The following is an 18379-nucleotide window of genomic DNA, read 5'->3' on the forward strand; positions in this document are numbered from 1 at the left end:
ATGAAGCTATGTTCTTAGATTCGTGAACCGCTGATTCGGGCGTTCCTCTTCAAAGACTCTCACGGCACCAATATAAACACTAATATCACACTATTCTCCAGTTATGCTTCCACACTTATACACCATCGAACGCAATTTCAACGCCATGAACTGATGCAGCGATTTCAAAAGAGAAATTAATACCAACTGCTTCTCGAGCGATGCACTTTTTCGCGGTGCGCAACGAACAATTGGCGCGCATTACTAACTACTACTAATCACAATCCCCGTGTTAAAGAAAATTGGAAGTAGGTAACGAAACTTCACTCGCCGGGAAAGGCACACCACTCCCAAGTATAAAAATTCAACACACTCCTCACCTGGGGCCGTATTCTGTAACTCCAAACCGATCGGTGCGGCACCGATTCGTCGGGTGCGACGTCACACCGACTCCCGGTAAGAAGTCGTGCGATTCTGTACGAACCCGGTCGGTGCGGCACCGACGAGAGGACGGGAGATCGTCGGTAGCCGTACCGACACCAAAAAGGTGTCGGTACGGCCACCGACTAGTGGGTTTCATGAACTCCCCGGTGCGCATTGTACGTTTTATTTTGTTTTTACCTCATCACCAAATAAAAAAGAGGTTTTCTGCAATGTTATCTTTTTCTGCCCCTTCGAATACGCCTCTATAATTCACTGTGTCATAATCTACATTGATTACCTTGACAGAAATATAAGATAATGGTTAATTAAAATGAGGTTTGCTAACATATAATGACTTTCATTTATGTTACCATTTTCACTCGCTTGTAATAGGCTTTATTTCTCTCTATCATGATTTATTTGCTCCTTTGACATATAAAAGATATATTTGATTAAATATGAGTTTTGCCGCAATGTTATCACTTTATATCACTCTGAATAGGCGACTGTTATTTCACTCCATCATCAATTTGGCGTTTCTCTCGGCATAGAAATAAGATCTTTTTATTTAAGTATGAAGTTTGCCACAACGGTATCAGTTTCTTTCATTTGTAACGGGCAACTATATTTCATTTCATCGTCAGCCATTGATTCCCTTGACGATAAAAGAAGATATTTGTTAATAAGTATGAGGTTTACCGCAATATTATCATTTTCTCTCACTTGGAATGCGCAACTTATACATATGTATTTCACCCAATCACAATTTATTTACTTCCTCGTCATTACACTTCTTTTAATTACACCCAGCTCCATATTTTTATAACAATTTCCTAACTTGTTCCTCTAATATGACATTTATATTTGAATCCTACGTTCACGTTGCATGGTATGCTATTTTCGTCTGCTACGGTGCCAATGGCATAACCTTCCGTTGATAACATTTATACGGAACTTACTTAATGACAACTATATTACCAAATCATGAATAAATAGCATTACACGGAACCAATATTTAAAAAAAGAAACTACAATCTCAAGGATAGTTTCAATAATTCATTCCAGCAACAACAATCTCCATCACATACAAACTTTATTGTGATGTTTTAATATTGTTTCCTTCGATTCTGTAGGTACAGCATTACTACCACACATTATATAAGCATTGATAACAACTTGTCCAATATCGTTTATCTCAATCCAGCAATAAGTCGTAATTTCCGCAAATAAAAAGATTGAGAATGACGACAACAAACTGTGCCAATGAGTCTTCTCTTGTTTTTACCCTTCTTTCATTGGTGGAGACACGTGAAACTTCGGATATAGTCGGATTTTCCCTGTTTGGGAAGGAGAGGGAACCGTACCGACTGGTTTGAAACCGACGACCTTACAGATTCGCTGAAAGTGTCGTCGTCGGTGCGGAATCCGTTGTCGGTACGGTTTGATGTCCAGTCGGTGGGCTTGAAAGGGAAACCGACCGGAGCGGCACCGACGAAATACAGAATACGGCCCCTGGTCACCCAGCAACTGAGCTAACTTCGGTTCTTTGGGGATGATTCAAAAATTTTACCCACCCCGACTTCTGAATCGCGTCACGCCGTTTTTTAAGGTTCATGTGATTCTTGGATGACAGCTAATTTATGCCTTTCAATGGTCTAGTGGTGAGGTGGGGGTTAGAGTTTCGGGGAGGGAGGTTTCTGGATTTGTGAGATGAGGTAATGGTTTAGTGTTTTCGTACATACAGTGGGAACAAGGGAAGTGATTCATGATGACGTAAAAGGTAATGGGTGATGTGCGCGATGGAATGGGAATAGGGCATTTTTTTCATCCCCTAAAAGTAGATGGAGTTAATAAAATTTCACGCAGTCTGAAGGTTCGCTCCAACTATCCATTTTTCTGTCCCGATCGTGGTTTTACTCCATCCGCTGTAATTATGTTGGACCATTCAATTTTCCCTCTTCCCAAGTTGAGTAACTCATGAAGATATCACGTTCCCCTGTTCCGCATTATAATTCAATTACGCTCTTACTCAATACTTCACTTACGCACACCTCTCCCAAGAATCAATATTCAACACTCTCCTGACCTGGTCGCCCAGCAACTGAGCTAACTTCGGTTCTTTGGGGATGATTCAAAAACTTTATCCACCCTGACCGCTGACCTGCGTCACGCCGATGGGCAAAGACACGACCTCTCCCGGCTATGACATGACGTGAGTTAGCAATATCTCCATCTTTGACACGATAAAATCACTTTAGCTCATTTCTATACTCACGACCGACCCAGATTTCAGCACATTTTTAAGGTTCGTGTGATTCTTGGATGACAGCCTATTCATGCATTTCAACGGGCTAGTGGTTGAGGAGGAGGTAGAATTTCGGGGAGGGAGGTTTCTGGAATTGCGATGTGAAGAAGGGTGGAGGATTTTCGTAGATACAATGGAAATGAGGGAAGTGATTCATGATGACGTAAACTGGCGTTGGGTGGTAGGTCTGGAATGGGGATAGGGCATTTTTTCATCCCCCAAAAGTAGATGGATTTGAAAATGCCTCGCGTGGTCTGAAGGTTCCCTCTAACTATCCATATCCCAGCCGCAGAAGATGTATTTTACCATTCAGTTGTCCCTCTTCCCATGTTGAAGTACTTAACTACACTAGTACAATACTAACCAGGGGCGGCGAGGGGTGATTGGGGGCCTTTTACTGGGGCCCATCTGGGGGGTCCCTATTTCCAGCCCTCTCCCGGGTTGAAGGTCCTCCCCCGGAAAAATGTAGTAAAATCGCAAGGCCGGAAATGGATTTTGACGCTATTCTGGCTCTTAAAAACAAGATTTAAATTGATAAAAATACCAATTTCGGAAGAAAAATTACGATCAAATTCGATAAAAATAGCAATTACGGAAGAAAAATACGAGCAAAAGTGAGAATTTCACAGCGCATGTAAAATTTAATTATGTATTACGGTTCGATTTTATCTAATTAGACGATTTTCTCTGTTAAACTTCACTGGCAAACAAAAAAAACGTGAAAAATAATCTTTTCAATAAACCTTTCAAAAAAGCATCATATTCTGTTTTATCTTATAACACTTTTATTTTATTTACTTCTACGTGACCTTTTTATTTTGAACATGTTGTGAATAAAGTGACTAATGAAAACTTAGGATTTTATAATTGCAACGAATACTTTGGTTCAAGTAATACGAGTCTTTGGTTATTACACCCTTCATATAAGCTTCACGATAGAGACGAGCGTATGGGAGGGCCCTAGGCGATCGCCGACCTCTGGCCAGACAACCCCTGATACAAACATATCACGTTCCCCTGTTCACTGTCATAATTGCATTCTATTTTCACTGTCCTCTCACCTGTATTCGCATACCATGAGCAGCATAATTCCACCACCCCAAACACACCGAGATACAGTTGATTAGAAAAGAAAAATCGCGGGTGGTCGTTTTTCGCTGAATTTGTTCAATTTTGATAACGTTAACGAGAGAGCAAAGGAAAAAATAAATCTGGCATGCTACGCAGAATTTATTTCAGAATATTTATGAGAAGTTTCTAATACGTAACTCATAAAATTGTTGTTGAGGTCCAGGCCACCTTCTTTTGATTTCAGCCCAATGTGTGTCGGTGTGTTTTCTTTCGGGCTCCTTGGTGAGTTTTTCTCTCAGTATCTTTACACATTGGAATCACCGCTTACGAAGCACCTATTCCTTCCCAGAACTTCACCGCGCGCGCGGTCGGCAGTTGCGATTAAATTCTGGGACGGTTCGAGTCCGATGTAAACATATTTTTTTTTTAAATAGGTATTTCTATCATTGACATATTCCACGCAGATGAATAAAGAAATAGTTAATACTGATTTTTTTATTGATAACAATTATTAAAATAATGATTCAATCAATAATAACACATTTATTTCTAATCGAAATGGATGACACCCATCACGGGCCGAGCTAGGAATTGAAGCTAGTGTTTTTTTTAACTAATACTGGGGTAATGGAATGCCAGCCAGGGTAAGCGGAAGGTGTAGGCCCTCCCGTAGAATTTCTTAACATATATTGTTCAAAATAGTGAGTTTTTAGGCTTTTTCTATTCCTATCCTTGCACTTGTGCCTCGAATCCAACCTTACATTGAGGACTTATCATTTTCTCACCATTCCGCCGGTCCCTCAAAAAATATCGTGCATAATAAAAGGGAAAAACATCATGACAATATCATATAATCAAACCATAAGATATCTGTTATCATTACTCTCTACAAAATGTGCTATCGTTTTCAAAAGTATGTAGACACCCCAGAGTCCCACTTAACAGATGGGTCCAGGTCGGTGAAAACTTGTGAGGTTGGCACATAAAGCGACCTGTATGTTCGTTTGCCACCCAAAGCAGACTAGGAGGGAGGTGGACGCGACCTAGCCACCGAAGCTGGAGTCGAACTCCAGGAGCATGAGCCCAATCAGAATTAAGATTAGCGGATGGAATGCACTGGGCTAACTCACGTCCACGATCACGTTGGCCGTCGGAGTGTTTTCTTTCGGGCTCTGTTGCGAGGATTTTCCTATTTTAAGATTCAAATTTGGACTCACCGTTTATTCTCTTACTAACAAATCGCTCCGTGCCCGAGTAGTTCTATACTGTGCGCGGTAGTTGCGGTGAAGTTTTGGGTGTGTTCGAGTCCTAAATCATAATACCTTTTTCACTTTTTAAAGATCTCCTGAACATCGACATTATCTATGCTGATGACTCAAGAAAAAGTTAGTACTGAATTTCTTTAACGATTGAAAAACTGTAAAAACAAAAAAATTCCAAAACGCGTGCTCAAGCGAAAGCATTTAATGCAATGTAACAGGCACTTTCAATATATTCGCCCACCTAGGGCATAAGCGTGGAAAAGAATCGACCGAAAGTCAGTCCACAAAACACGACATCAGGTTCACACGCACTCATTTCACTTATCTAATACACTTAACTACTAATCCACTTGGTACATGAGCGCGAATGTGTGAATGATGAAGAGTTGTAAGTATTATCGCAGCTGTGATGTAGCTACTCCTACTCTTTTGCTTCGCGAAGGCTCGGGTACTATACTCGATCGATTATGTAACATACAATCTAACTTACCTACAACTCTTCATCATTCACATATTCGCGCTTTTCTCCCATTTATTTTTTTCGTTCTGCATTCCTTAGAACTTCCACCTTTTAGAAAACTGCCTTTACGGTGGCCTTTTGAAATAGAAACGCACTTTGTTCCAAATGATTGTGGCTCCTACATTCCAGGGCTAGCCATGAATTTATTTGCGCGCATACCCCTACTGTTCGTACCAAAATTAAAAATGAACCTTAGAAAAAACAAGAAAAGTAATGCTGTAAAAAGTAACACCAAAATCAAGTGAATATATTAAAGTGTATGGTTTTTATAAGCGTTCAAACTGGAGTCTCTACACTTTTGGTACGGAGAGAAAGAAGTTCGCCCCAGCATTATTTCTATCGTTTCATAACCGCTAACATTTCCCACCATATGGAAGTATTTTCGCTCTCATCAATCAAGACACTTTTAAAAGAATCACGGGGCTTTTGAATCGAAAGGGCAATGGTATCCGAAGCATTGTGTCACACAGTTTGAGAAAAGAATATTTCATAAAATGACAGTTGAGAGATACCGAAAAGGAAAACAATATCATTTCAGGTAAGTATTTCCCACTAACACTAACACCTGTTCGTATTTGAATAAATTGAATCAGTGGCGTAGCCAGGAGTTTTATCCGGGGGGTGGGGGTGGAAATCCAAAAACAGAGGGGTCCGGAGGATAATTATTCAAGAATAGGGTACCTAGTGACGGGTTTTGACTGATTTTAACACTTTTCATTATGGAAAAAATTAATCTGTCATAGAAATATTATTTAAATTCATGATTTATCATTAATATATATTTTACTATTTAATTTGTCTAGTTTTATTTATTAAACAAAAGGGCAATCCTTTTTAATAAGGGTATAATAATATATCACTTGCCACTTTCCCCTGCTCCATGGTTAATTTATTTTTTTATGTCTCAATATTTCGGGGGAGGGGGGGTCCGGCCCACCTGAATCCACCTCTCTACGCCACTGAATTTAATAGTTACTAACCCATCATCCGGCAAGGAGTGGAGCTTAATTTAAAAAACTCTGTAACCGCTTCAAAACATTGAACAACAACATTGACCATTACGAAACATGCTTCAAAATCAGTATCCGGCGTAAAAGGATGGAGGATGCGAATGGTTTTTACCACTCAGGGAACATGATAATCTTTAAAAAGCATACTTTTTCCATCCGTCCTATCCTACATTGAACTGAATTCAACCCAAAACAATGGAATTTAGCATAGGGCGAAAGGCCGTACTACCGATACAACAGCGGGCCATAAGACAGGGGGCATATCTGGCGCCGCAACAATACTTTCGTTCACCCTGGCAACCAGTAAAACGTAGCCGTACGGTGACATTATATCAATTGGATTTTCCAAGCGATAGAGAGCGGATGCGATAGCATATTGTGGTGTCATAAACGAAGTTTAAACGCACTGGTTACAGTATAAAACAGTTACAGTGAATAATACATCAATCACTTGAGTAGCAGAGGAAGAAAATAGTCATCTCGCAGGGGTTTGCAGTGAGCTACAGCCGGCGGAGTTTCGACTTCTACCAGCAGAGTTAAAAAATAACTCCTGCAAATAACAGATTGCATTTATTTCCTGAAATAGAATCTCAGAATCGATTCCACTCCGTGGATTTGGAGTTGAACCAAAGAGGAGATCTCGCCATCTATATTTTCCGCTACGTACATCATGGAACGGTTATTAAAGAGAGTTGAAACGAATTTCTCTGGAAGTGTGCTAGGCAACAGCCTGGAAGAGAGGCTGGATTATGAATATATTGCCCACCTGGAGCACAGAAACGAGGGATTTGGTCGCGAAACTGCAAAATACAAAGCAAAAGGTGATTTGATAAAGGCAAAAGGCAGACGTGAGGAAACAAATTACACTGATACTCGTATTGAGGTGGTAAGTTCTCAGCTTTTCCCACCAAAAAATCATGGCACTTCATATCGTTCTTTCGTGTCAGCTAAACGGAAGGCAGACAGCTGGGATGAAGAAAACGGCTACAAAAATGGGAACCTCAACGCCAAACGCTTCCATGGAGAAGGAGATGATGTATTTCCTGTCAACGTCGTAAATGAACGCTTTTATTTCGGCAATTATCTAGTTCTTCCATCGGAGAGAAAAGGTATCAAAAGGAAAAATGAAATTGATGGTGATTGTCTTCCTTTTCATGGGAACGATATCGTTATTGATGCACACCACTTCTTACCAAACCAAGTTCATGATTTTGATAATTCCGAAATGCTGCCTATGAAGAAAAAATTGTGCATTAACACACAAATGGGATGCAATGACACTTTCGGCCGTGGTGAAGGTGATTTATCAAAACCAATGTATATCCCAGTAGAACGTCCTGATGCCCACAATAATTTATTTACGTTGGCTGAAGACGAGACAAAGGAAATAGATAGTGCAATGGACTGCGATAGCCCTCACCTTGACACCGAAGGTGACGCTATGAATGGACCGCGCAATGGAATGGACCGCGAGAACCCATACCATCATATCGATGGTGATGTTAAAAACGAAAAACACTTTCCCTCAAAACAACCTAGTGCATTCCAGCATCCTTATGAGCCAGCTGAGCAGATGGAATTTTGTACCAATGGAATGGACGCGATAAATGCTAGCTTCCAAGATGAATATGACTTTGGGTATTTATGCCAACGTGAGCCCACAGAAGAATGGGAAGAACGGGAAGGTGCGATGCCTAGTGACAGGTTTGCTGCTGATCCAGCAGCACCGACCTATCTGCGATCCGCTATTTACCAAAGACATTCATCCGAAAATGTAAGTACATAATTCAAATTGAATTAGAATACTTTTGCCGAGGGTAGAGGATTTCCTTTCTCTGAGGAACATACGAAGTATGAACAATGGCGATCATCGATTTCTGTGCGTGAGACCAGCTTTGAAAAGACGAAAACCTAGATTCCGCGGTAGATCTGATAGGGTGTTTATGACGATAGTGTTTTTTCATGTTGTTTCTTTCGATTGGAATTAGCATTTAAGTGAGTAACCACGAAGGAGGAGTAATGTTGATATTTCAATCAATATCGTAGATGAAGTAAGATGCAGGTATGAGAATAATTCATAGCAAAGTGCACAAAAATTGAAAAAAGAGATGAACTGCTAAAATCCTTGATGGTGAAATAATTCAAACAAGTTCACACGCTCCCATTAACGACTTAATCGCACAACAAATTATTAGTCTTAACTTTATCTCTAATTCCAATGAGTCCAAGGCCATTGCAAATCATATTTGAATCCTAAGAAATGGTAATATGGTTTATCTTTACTGATTCTTACGGTATATTTTTTCAAGACGATAAAAGTTACAAAAATTACGAAAATTTGAAATTTTCACAAAGAGCTCGTTTACCATCATTTTTACATTTATTTTGATAACTTTTTAAATATGGAGGGATCAAAATTTTTCCGTTTTTAATTGCGTCACCCACTTCTCGAGTTCTTCGCGACGAAAATTTGATGGTTATCACCTTCTCGCACAAAAGTTGATGATGTTAACACCGCAATCAAAGCTCGACATCGCTTCTAAACTACTCCTTGACCCTGTGCATTTCTCTCTAGTGGTTTGCATTCTCGCATGCAATCAGTGGCAGTTCCAGAGAGGTAGTATACAATATGAACTTAAATAACTGAAATTTTTTTAAGTTGCGAGTACATACAGGAGAGAATAGCCAGTAAAACGCAAATCACTAAAAAAGCACAAATTTACTATAAAAAAGTTAATTCCTTGATAAATTTTAAATTGGGCAACGTTAATGTGTTAAAACAAGCTTCCAAATCCTCATAATTTTCGTTACATCTCCGACCACCCCCTCTCCTTGTGCTGGGAAGTAACCCCCAGGATCGTACCTATGCTGTATCCGTCACTACTAGCGATAACTTCCCTTAATATATGTCTCTCCTGAAAACGAATTAATTAACAAGAAAATACAATGAAGTCACCAACTCGTGGAAACTGAGTGACAAATTTCGTGCTTTCTTACATTGAACTTAAAGGAGAAAAAAATACGCGGGAAGAATGATTTTTTCGTTGAAGCTTAGGTATCCAAAATTTATATAAAAAATTCTTTCAATGAGTGGCGACTTTCGATGTGAACGACACGATTCAAAATTTGTTTCTCATTGTACATTACAGATCAGCTAAACATTATCTTTAACAGTATGTTTTCTTTTTTTCACAGACGAAAAGCATGGATTACGGTAATGCATGTGAAGATGGAGAAAGAAGACATCATTCCCACAGCATTGTCGTTCATCCATGGTGGAATGAGACCAGTACCAATGCAGAACAGGATAACTGGGAGGAATGCTGGTGAAACTCAGTTGCGAGGAAGACAGCGGAGAGGTACATCAGATATGTCTTCCCATCTCCAAGAGTACGAATTGAAAATGCCTGAGAAGAAGAGGAACTCCTTGATAAGGGCATGCATCGAAGGGCTGATTCACTGTTTTAATATCACAATAGGTATTCAAGTTCCAAATTATATTACTTTGGTCCTTGCAAAATTGAAATTGTTAGTTGTCACGCATCTGTTCATACAATGACATGAAAAATTGTGTTAGAGCAGTAGATCATTCACGATGAACTGTACTAGGTTAAATAATATTAATCGAACGCTTTCGTTTTGGAGATTTTTCTATTCGGGCGTCAATGTTATTTTTCCCTGCATGGCCAAATTGTTCTACATGTCACGATGAATGTCACCAAAGGCATCGTCACAATATCACTCTGGCATGCCAAAACCAAATTTTGTTTCTTTTAATCTACCTCGGGATGCATTAAAATTTGATGACGTGGTTGGCTATATAATTGCATTGCATTTTAATTTTTTACCCTTATCCTCCCATTGATCTCCACAGATTATACATTCCAACGAATTTCATAATTTTCATAGCATCCAGTACGCGTTAATTTTTTTATCAACGACCCAGAGACCAATATCCACGTACTAGTTCAGGGATGGCGAACATGACGGCTCAAATTAAGACTCTCTCACGTAATCATTTTCAGAGATGGCAGGAGTGATCACAGGCCCTATTTCCGTCATTTTTTTCCATTGAAATTGCCATTACTGAACACTTTCGTGGAATCAACCACAGTATATTTTTTTCAATCGAATACATCGCAAATGTAGGTAAAACACGCAAAAATAGCGCGAGAATTTCGTATTTGCAGCCGTGGAGCGCTGGCCAGAACGTCCCAATCCATAGCCATGCAGTTACATGAAGAGTGGTAGTGGTTGGGGCTCTTGGTGTTATTACGCGTCTAAGGTTGTGCCTTATGGAAGTCTTGGGACGCCGCCCGAGCATGCGCAGAGCAAAGTATCTAGTGGGTTGACATCGCCGCGCCGCCCGGCGGCCGTATAATTTTGGTGATGCACTGATGCAGAATAACATGTTTTGGTAACCAGTTGACTTATTTTGCGTAAATTGTTTTATCGAATGAGTGATTGGCATGTAAAGAGGCCCTGTTGTAGCTGCGTTAATCGAGTTAGTGATTGTGTTTTAGCGTTAGTGAATAGAGTAATAGAAAGAAAAAACAGCGTTTCAGAATCAGCATTTTTCGTGATATCATAATTTCAAAGGCGGTCAAGATCCAAGTAAATTTAATGTTGAGACATTTAAATTTGCAGTTCCAATCATCACTGGTATAGAGCCTAAAAATAGCTTAATCGACAAGAGCGAATCACAAATAGTCCCGAATCGCAAAAATACTGGTTCCGAAGAAATAATCGCGGCTGTGGTTAATTGCCGTAATTTAAGAAATGAGATTCCCGATTTTCAGCATTAAATTCATGGTACGAAGTGTTACGTAATTATTGGAACTGAAAGTTGGCTATAAAATGATGATTCATACAATGAAATATTCCCAAAATCGTTCACCGTTTATCGGAAAGATAGAATTAATCGAGCTGGAGGCGGAGTATTTATAGCTGTAAAGAATTCAATCGTCAGCCAAGCATTAACCGTAACTGAGACCAGCGTTGAATCTGTGTGGTTTACAATTAAATGCCCAAAATCCAAAACAATGTTAGTTTGCTCGTATTACACGTATCCCAACTCAGATATAAGAGGAATGTTGGATTTTGAAACCCAAAAAAACTGCATAGCATCCAAGTATCCTGAAAGAAACTTCATTGTAGGTAGAAATTTCAACGTACCTTCTATAGATTGGCATACTATAGCTTCATTCCTGGTGGGAGTGATAAAGTGATTTGCGAAGCGTTATCAAAAGTTTTATACTAAATTCATTCAAATAGCATCCGTGCATAAACAGAGGAGAAAGTATTCTTGATTTATTAGCGACAAATATACCTCATCAGGTTACGAACGTGAACACCGTTTAAGGAATAAGTGACCATAGAGTTGTAACTGCAAAGTTTTCTCTAAATACCACTGAAAATTTAAAAAAAAGAAGGTAAAGTTTTCATTTTTAAAAGGGCTGATTTTGATAGGTTCAAGAGTCATCTGAAATGTGCTTTCCCCGCGTTTCAGGAATCAATAATAAAGTTTAATGTAGAGGGTGTTTGGAAAGCTTTTCTTTCGTTCGTAACTTCGGGAATAAATAGCTACATCCCTAGTAAAACATAAAAGAAGCTAGCCAATGGAGATGGTATGACGCGGAAGTGAGAAAATCATTGAGGCGACACAGATCGTGCCATGCTAAAATGAAAAAGGTCAGCACGGATTCATCCGCTATTGAACGCGAGTCAATAATTTAAAAATATAAGTTGTCTAAAGCCGCCACGAAGGAAGCGTTCAGGAATGCATTCAGGAAACACTTGTAGACCAGCAACGGGATAATCCAAAGGCATTTTGGTCTTATGTTCGGGAAGTTCAAGGTAGAAGATCTACCGTATGTTCGCTGAGAAACGATAATAGAGATGTGTTGACAAACAGTTCCGATAAAACCATTTTATTAAATTCCTACTTAAAGAGCGTGCTCACCGAGCCTTCTGAGAACTCATCCGAAACAGTTGACAATGGTTGACAATATCTTCACACGAAATATGCCGCCTATTGACATTAGTGCGCACGGAATAGAAAATATATTGAAATCGCTCAGTCCAAATAAATCATCCGTTCCAAACTAAATCCCGTCTCGCGTATATAGAGAACTAGCCCTAAGGCCCAGGTGGAAATAAAGTGGTGTATGAACTCTTTCACGCGAAATAAAGCGACCACTATTAATAATTAAGAAATTATGGTCGAATGGATATTATACATTTCTTCTAAATTTCAATAACTTTTGATTAATCAAACCTAAATATTTCTATTTGGAAATCTCATGGCCTCGCCTCCTGATTTTACCGCTAGCAACGTAAGAAGAACACTTACTGGCTCATCAACCTGACTGTAACCCCGTGGGGAATTGTGAAAACGGAATTGCCACCAATGGGCGCCACAACAGTAGGGGTGAATGAGGCGCATGTCCGCGGCTTGTGGATTGAATTTCGGTCACATTTGTGTGAGAAATTAGTTGGGATCAATCCCTAAACGTATGCAGGAAGTTGTAGAGACAGCGAGTACGCTGATACATATTAATTAATTGAAAAAATTCTACAGTTTTTAGTATTAAGCACCTATACCACCGCGAAAAAAATCATCTCACAGCAAAATCACGTGAGAGCCCGAATAAAAAGTCTAAAGACATGGGTGCCAGTGGCGAAGCGAGGAGGGTGGGTGTTTGAAAGATATAACCCTCCTCCCAGATCTTTGATAAATTTTTAAGTTAATTACCTTTTACTTGATTGAATTAATATTACTTATAGAATAGTGTAAGGAGTAATAAAATGGCCCTCAGAAAGCCTTAAAACTCACTATTTGAACATTATATCTTTAAGTAATTCTGGGGGAGAGCCACCACACATTCCGCTTACCCTGGCGGGTAATTTATGCCCCCAGTATCAATTTTAAAAAAACCCACGCCTCAATTGCTGGCTGCGCCCGTGATGGGAGTCATCCATTTTGATTTGAAATATGTGTTAACATTGGTAGAATCAATAAACTCGGTTGTTTCAGACTTAACTTTGTGAAAATCCATTTTAAGCAATTAAAACGGCATGGAACTTTTTCACACAGTTTATTTAAGACAACCGGTTTCGTCGCAGAGGCGACATCTTCGGGTACAGAAATCGTTATTTTTATAGCAATAACAACCTAATAACAACAAAAATACCGATTTCTGTGCCTGAAGATGTCGCCTCTGCGACGAAACCGGTCGTCTTAAATAAATTGTGAGAAAAAGTACCATAACTTTTAAATTTTTTATTGATAGAATCATTATTCTAATGATTGCAGTCGTTAAAACTTCAGTTTTAACTTGTTCTATATTCATCTGCTTAGATATGTCGATGTTGGAAATGTCTATTTTAAAAAATGAAATAAGTATGGTTACATCGTACTCGAACCGTCTTAGAATTTCATCGCAACTGCCGACCGTGGTGAAGGTGAAGGAGCCCGAAAGAAAACACTCCGAAGCATAGTGGGCTAAAATCGAAAGAAGATAATATAAAAATATTTAAAAAAAATTAAGAGTTAGGGAGTTGAAACTACGCATAAATATTCTCAAATACATTTTGCAGAACATGCCAGATCTCTCGTCAACTAGAAAATTTATCGAAAAACGTCCACCCGCGATTTTTCTTTTCTGATCAACTGTATCTCGGTGTGTTTGGGGTGGTGGAATTATACTGCTCATGGTAAGCGAATACAGGTGAGAGAGCAGTGAGAATAGAATGCAATTATGACGTGGAACAGGGGAACGTGATATGTTAGTATCAGGGGCGGTCTGGCCAGAGGTCGGCGATCGCCTAGGGCCCTCCCAAACGCTCGTCTCTATCGTGAAGCTTATATGAAGGGTGTAATAACAAAAGGCTCGTATTACTTTAACCGAAGCATTCATTGCAATTATTAAATTCTAAGTTTGCATTAGTATGTATGTTATTATATACGTTTCCATCATTGTTGTTTTTTCATTTTCTGAAGTTCATTTGTTGTTTGTTGCGTTTATGTTTTGATTTTTTAGTGTTTTGCTTTGAATTGGCGACTTTGTTACAGAGAAAAAAAAAGGGATTGCTGTGAAAGAAATTAGGATTCAAGCACTTCATTTTGTTGGTTTGGTTCATGCGTAGCTGCAACACGCTTTATATTTTTGTTTGGAAGCCAATCTTTCCAGTTTTAATTTTATATAACCGCTATGATGCACTATCGAAAGGCGCCAAGGGGACCACGGAGTAACGACCCATCCGACGGACGGTGTGCTGCACTTGGGGTGAACTCCTCAAAGCAATCAACCACTGGGATCGAGCAGTCTCTGAAACAGTGCTGCCACCACTAGGATTTGAACCGCCAGGGTCAGATGCCAACACACTAGCCACCACACCGAAAAAATCGTCTCAATTTGTTGTAGCAGTCGTTAAATGTAAAATTAAACATTTCTGGCAACTTCATCTCACTCGCTGAATCCTCAAACCCGAGCATCATTTGAATTATTAAAATGTTTATCCGTCGCAACATTTACGGCCCTTTGTATATCGTGATTTGGATTAATGTTACTTCCACAACATGCGTCATAGCTGACAGAAAAAACATTTACACAAAACGTTACTTAGCATTTTATTATGTGAGGCACTCACTTGTATTTAAACACGACTGGAACAGCATCTGAGCTTGGGTCACAAGGATTGGCTGGTCTGCTAGAGGATCTTGTTCCAGGACTTCTGCAAAGAAATAATTGTTATTAGTAACGAAAGTGGAGGAGAGAAATGATTCATTTGGCTCGATCAAATATTAGGATAGGTACACTCCGAAAAGCCGACGGCATTTGGTGAACTGATTGTAGCGATGAATAGAATCAGATACTAACCTCTACCATATTCACTTCGATTGCATTAGCTATTCGAAAGATTCAAGTTTGCAACTGCGCATTTAAATAGGAATAATTTTAATGTATGTTATTTAAAAAAATATTTTGACTTCACACAAGCCTTCCATCGAGGCTTTAAAACAAGAGTTTGTCCAAAAAGGGAGTATATTATTTATTATTTTTACTGCAAAGTTAGCATTTGATTCGTCCTAAGCTCTACTTTCATGCGATTATCACGATATGACTTATGCACGCCAACATTCATCGGCTCAAAGAGTCATACGGTGACGAGCCAAAGCTTTATTTTTATCATGATTCTTACGGTACGGGAATTTAATATTTGTTTACAGACAAAACGACAAGTATGTTCCAATTGCATTGATCAACATGCTTAACCAAGGTAGGAATGATATTTGGAGCTGGCCACCGACAGCTAAAGCCATTTTCGCCTTGTGTCACACAATACGGGTTGCTGACCGGACATTAGACAGCTACTGGATCTGGGTACTGGCATGACAGTAGCTCGACGCCGTTCACACAGGTGCGAGCTGCTGGCGTGAAAGGAGACAGTTACTGCACGTCGTTTCAGTGGCGTTTCAAACCCAGTTCATTGCGAATGTGTTCAAGCGAGGCTTTACGCTAATCTCTATCCTTATCATTAGGATTCAAGCTATTCCATATGTTGGTTTGGTCCTTGCATAACTCCACAAACTTTATATTTCAAATGGTAGCCCGTCTGTCCTCCATTTTTCGTTTTCAAACACTACTTGAAACCAGAGGCGCAGCCAGGAATGCTGGTACTGGGTGCACCCATGTGGAGCTGGGGGGGGTTTAGGTGCAACGAATACCGGGGTGTGTGGGGGTATGGAATACCCACCAGGATAAGCGGTACGTGCGAAATTAATAAATTGCGGAATTTTGAGATAAATTGTTCAAAATAGTGAGTTTTACGCTATTACGCTTTCTGAGGGATATTTTATTAATCCTTACACTATTTTATTAGTAATATCAATCCAATTAAGTGAAATAGATTAAACTTACGGTAAACACGGTATAACCCCTAACACACCCCTCGCAGCACCACTGCTTGAAACTATGAAACACAAATAATGCACCCGACGTGGTCCCAGACTTACGAGCTATTGTCTTTTCGCAGTACCGTGCGGGTTGACGTCCGAGTCACATTGGAGTTGCCGCTTGTGGCAAAATATGGGGGAAGGTGAGAGGCGAGTAAATACAAAACTTTCTGTAGAAACTCGGTTGTGAGTTACTGATCGACTCGCACATAACGTATGATGCGGACACACTGTAGGAGTAGCCGCGCTGCCGTAACTGACCAGGCCAGCTCGGATACTAGCTCGCACTGTGTAAACCAGGCCTCAGGGAAGGGTGGAGAAAATCCCGGCGTTGATATTAGTCTGTTTTTATCAAAAGGCACTTTAGGGGACCACGGCTTAACGGCCCATCTGACGGACTGAGTGCTATACTTGAAGAGCCCTCCAAAAAGAACTTAAGTTAGGGGCGGGCATTCTCAGAAAATTCTCCACCGCCGTGGAACCAAACCCTAGGACCAAACGGCTTAAAGCACCAGAGTGAACACAATTTAATCAGTAATTAACTCAATTAAAAAATTGGGGCACTTTCATGCTTTCTGTACACGCATTTATTTTTCCCAAGGTAATCATTAGATATTGTCCCTCTGCAAAAAAAAGATTGAATTCTCTCATAGCTTGACAATTGTGTAATCTCCTCAGTCAAAATTGTCTCATTGCATTACTTGATAAATTATTTAATTTAATGGCAGTCGAATTTAGCTTCTATTTTGATTTTTAGTTGTCTTCCAGAGACTGAATTCTAATAATAAGGCCGCATAGAGTACTTAAACATTTGTCGGGGATGGCGGTGTCCCTGGTGGGTAGCTGCATTTCAAAATGGGAAGTTAATTTAGTAAGTACAGCGTAATATCGGTGTAGGGGTCCTTTTCTGGGCTAAAATATTTCCTTCCTCGAAAATAGTTGCTTGGACTTAAAAACTGAGTAAATTTCGTTGTTTAAGAACCCAAATTTTAGATTTACCCATAGAAATTAATTGTTGTCCGTAGATTTTAGAAATTTCAATTATTGCACTTGGTGTCCTATATGGACCTCAAAATTCTGAACAGTAGACCTGATTTTATTTTTGGTATAATAGGGAGAACATTCTCAAATCACATTTTCAGGGGTTTAAAAGTAGAGCCCGAGAAAAAATTAAGAGTAAGCCACATCCAAGGACCGTATCTTCCAAACATTTAAGAATATAAATATTTCATAACAATATTGGCATTGTCAATGCATGAGCAGAAAAGCCAGTGAAATTCTGTAATACGGCTTGCGCTTTCAATGAATGTAATTTGGAATTGGACTGCACATACTTCTTATCCTTTGTGCGAGGTGCAACTTTCTTTCAAAGAACCAATCGGTGGACGCCGTGAAATCTGGGATCGGATGATTGGCCGCCCAGTTACCGCACGTGAACTGATAGAAGTCCTCGCAGGGGTCTGCATCCAAGTCCAGGGACTTCATGAGATTGGCCGCTGAAAAACAAATGAAGATGAATAAGAAACAGTCAAGTTCAAAAATGAATCAATTCCACAGAAATACTGCGAATATAATAAAAATATAATTTATTTCTTTGCGTTCGATTATGGCGGAAATTTGAAAATGAAAGCAAATAATAGCAAATTTTTAAAGCAACTGCAAACATCAAATATTATTTTGGCCAATATCAAAAGCTCTGGGTTAGAGAGCGATGGAAATTCAAATTATCATACATGAATAAGTAATTTTAAAAAAACTTCGTTTGACCAAGGTGAAATAAATATGAAACTCACTATTTGCTCACATTTCATGCGTTTAAATTATTTTACATGCTACTCAAGTAATTTGACC

The 18379-nt window shown here is 39.5% G+C and overlaps 2 protein-coding genes across 2 annotated transcripts in view; one reads left to right on the top strand and one right to left on the bottom strand.

The window, feature by feature from the left end:
• Positions 1 to 18021, bottom strand: part of LOC124164237 (neprilysin-1-like) — a 55920-nt gene extending 37899 nt beyond the window's left edge. Inside the window, exons 1-2 of the mRNA XM_046541477.1 lie at positions 17863 to 18021; positions 15223 to 15306 (exon numbers count right to left, since the gene is read on the bottom strand). Of these exons, the coding sequence (XP_046397433.1) occupies positions 15223 to 15306; positions 17863 to 18013 (235 nt within the window). The 5' untranslated portion in view covers positions 18014 to 18021. The remainder of the gene's footprint in view (positions 1 to 15222; positions 15307 to 17862) is intronic.
• Positions 7010 to 10042, top strand: LOC124164236. The gene is made up of 2 exons (XM_046541476.1): positions 7010 to 8344; positions 9766 to 10042. Exons 1-2 carry the CDS (start codon positions 7241 to 7243, stop codon positions 9898 to 9900), a joined length of 1239 nt encoding a protein of 412 aa, XP_046397432.1. The 5' UTR covers positions 7010 to 7240; the 3' UTR covers positions 9901 to 10042.
• Positions 18022 to 18379: the final 358 nt, after the last annotated feature.

The sequence above is a fragment of the Ischnura elegans genome, chromosome 8 (assembly GCF_921293095.1).
Source record: "Ischnura elegans chromosome 8, ioIscEleg1.1, whole genome shotgun sequence".
NCBI classification, from domain to species: Eukaryota; Metazoa; Arthropoda; class Insecta; order Odonata; family Coenagrionidae; genus Ischnura; species Ischnura elegans.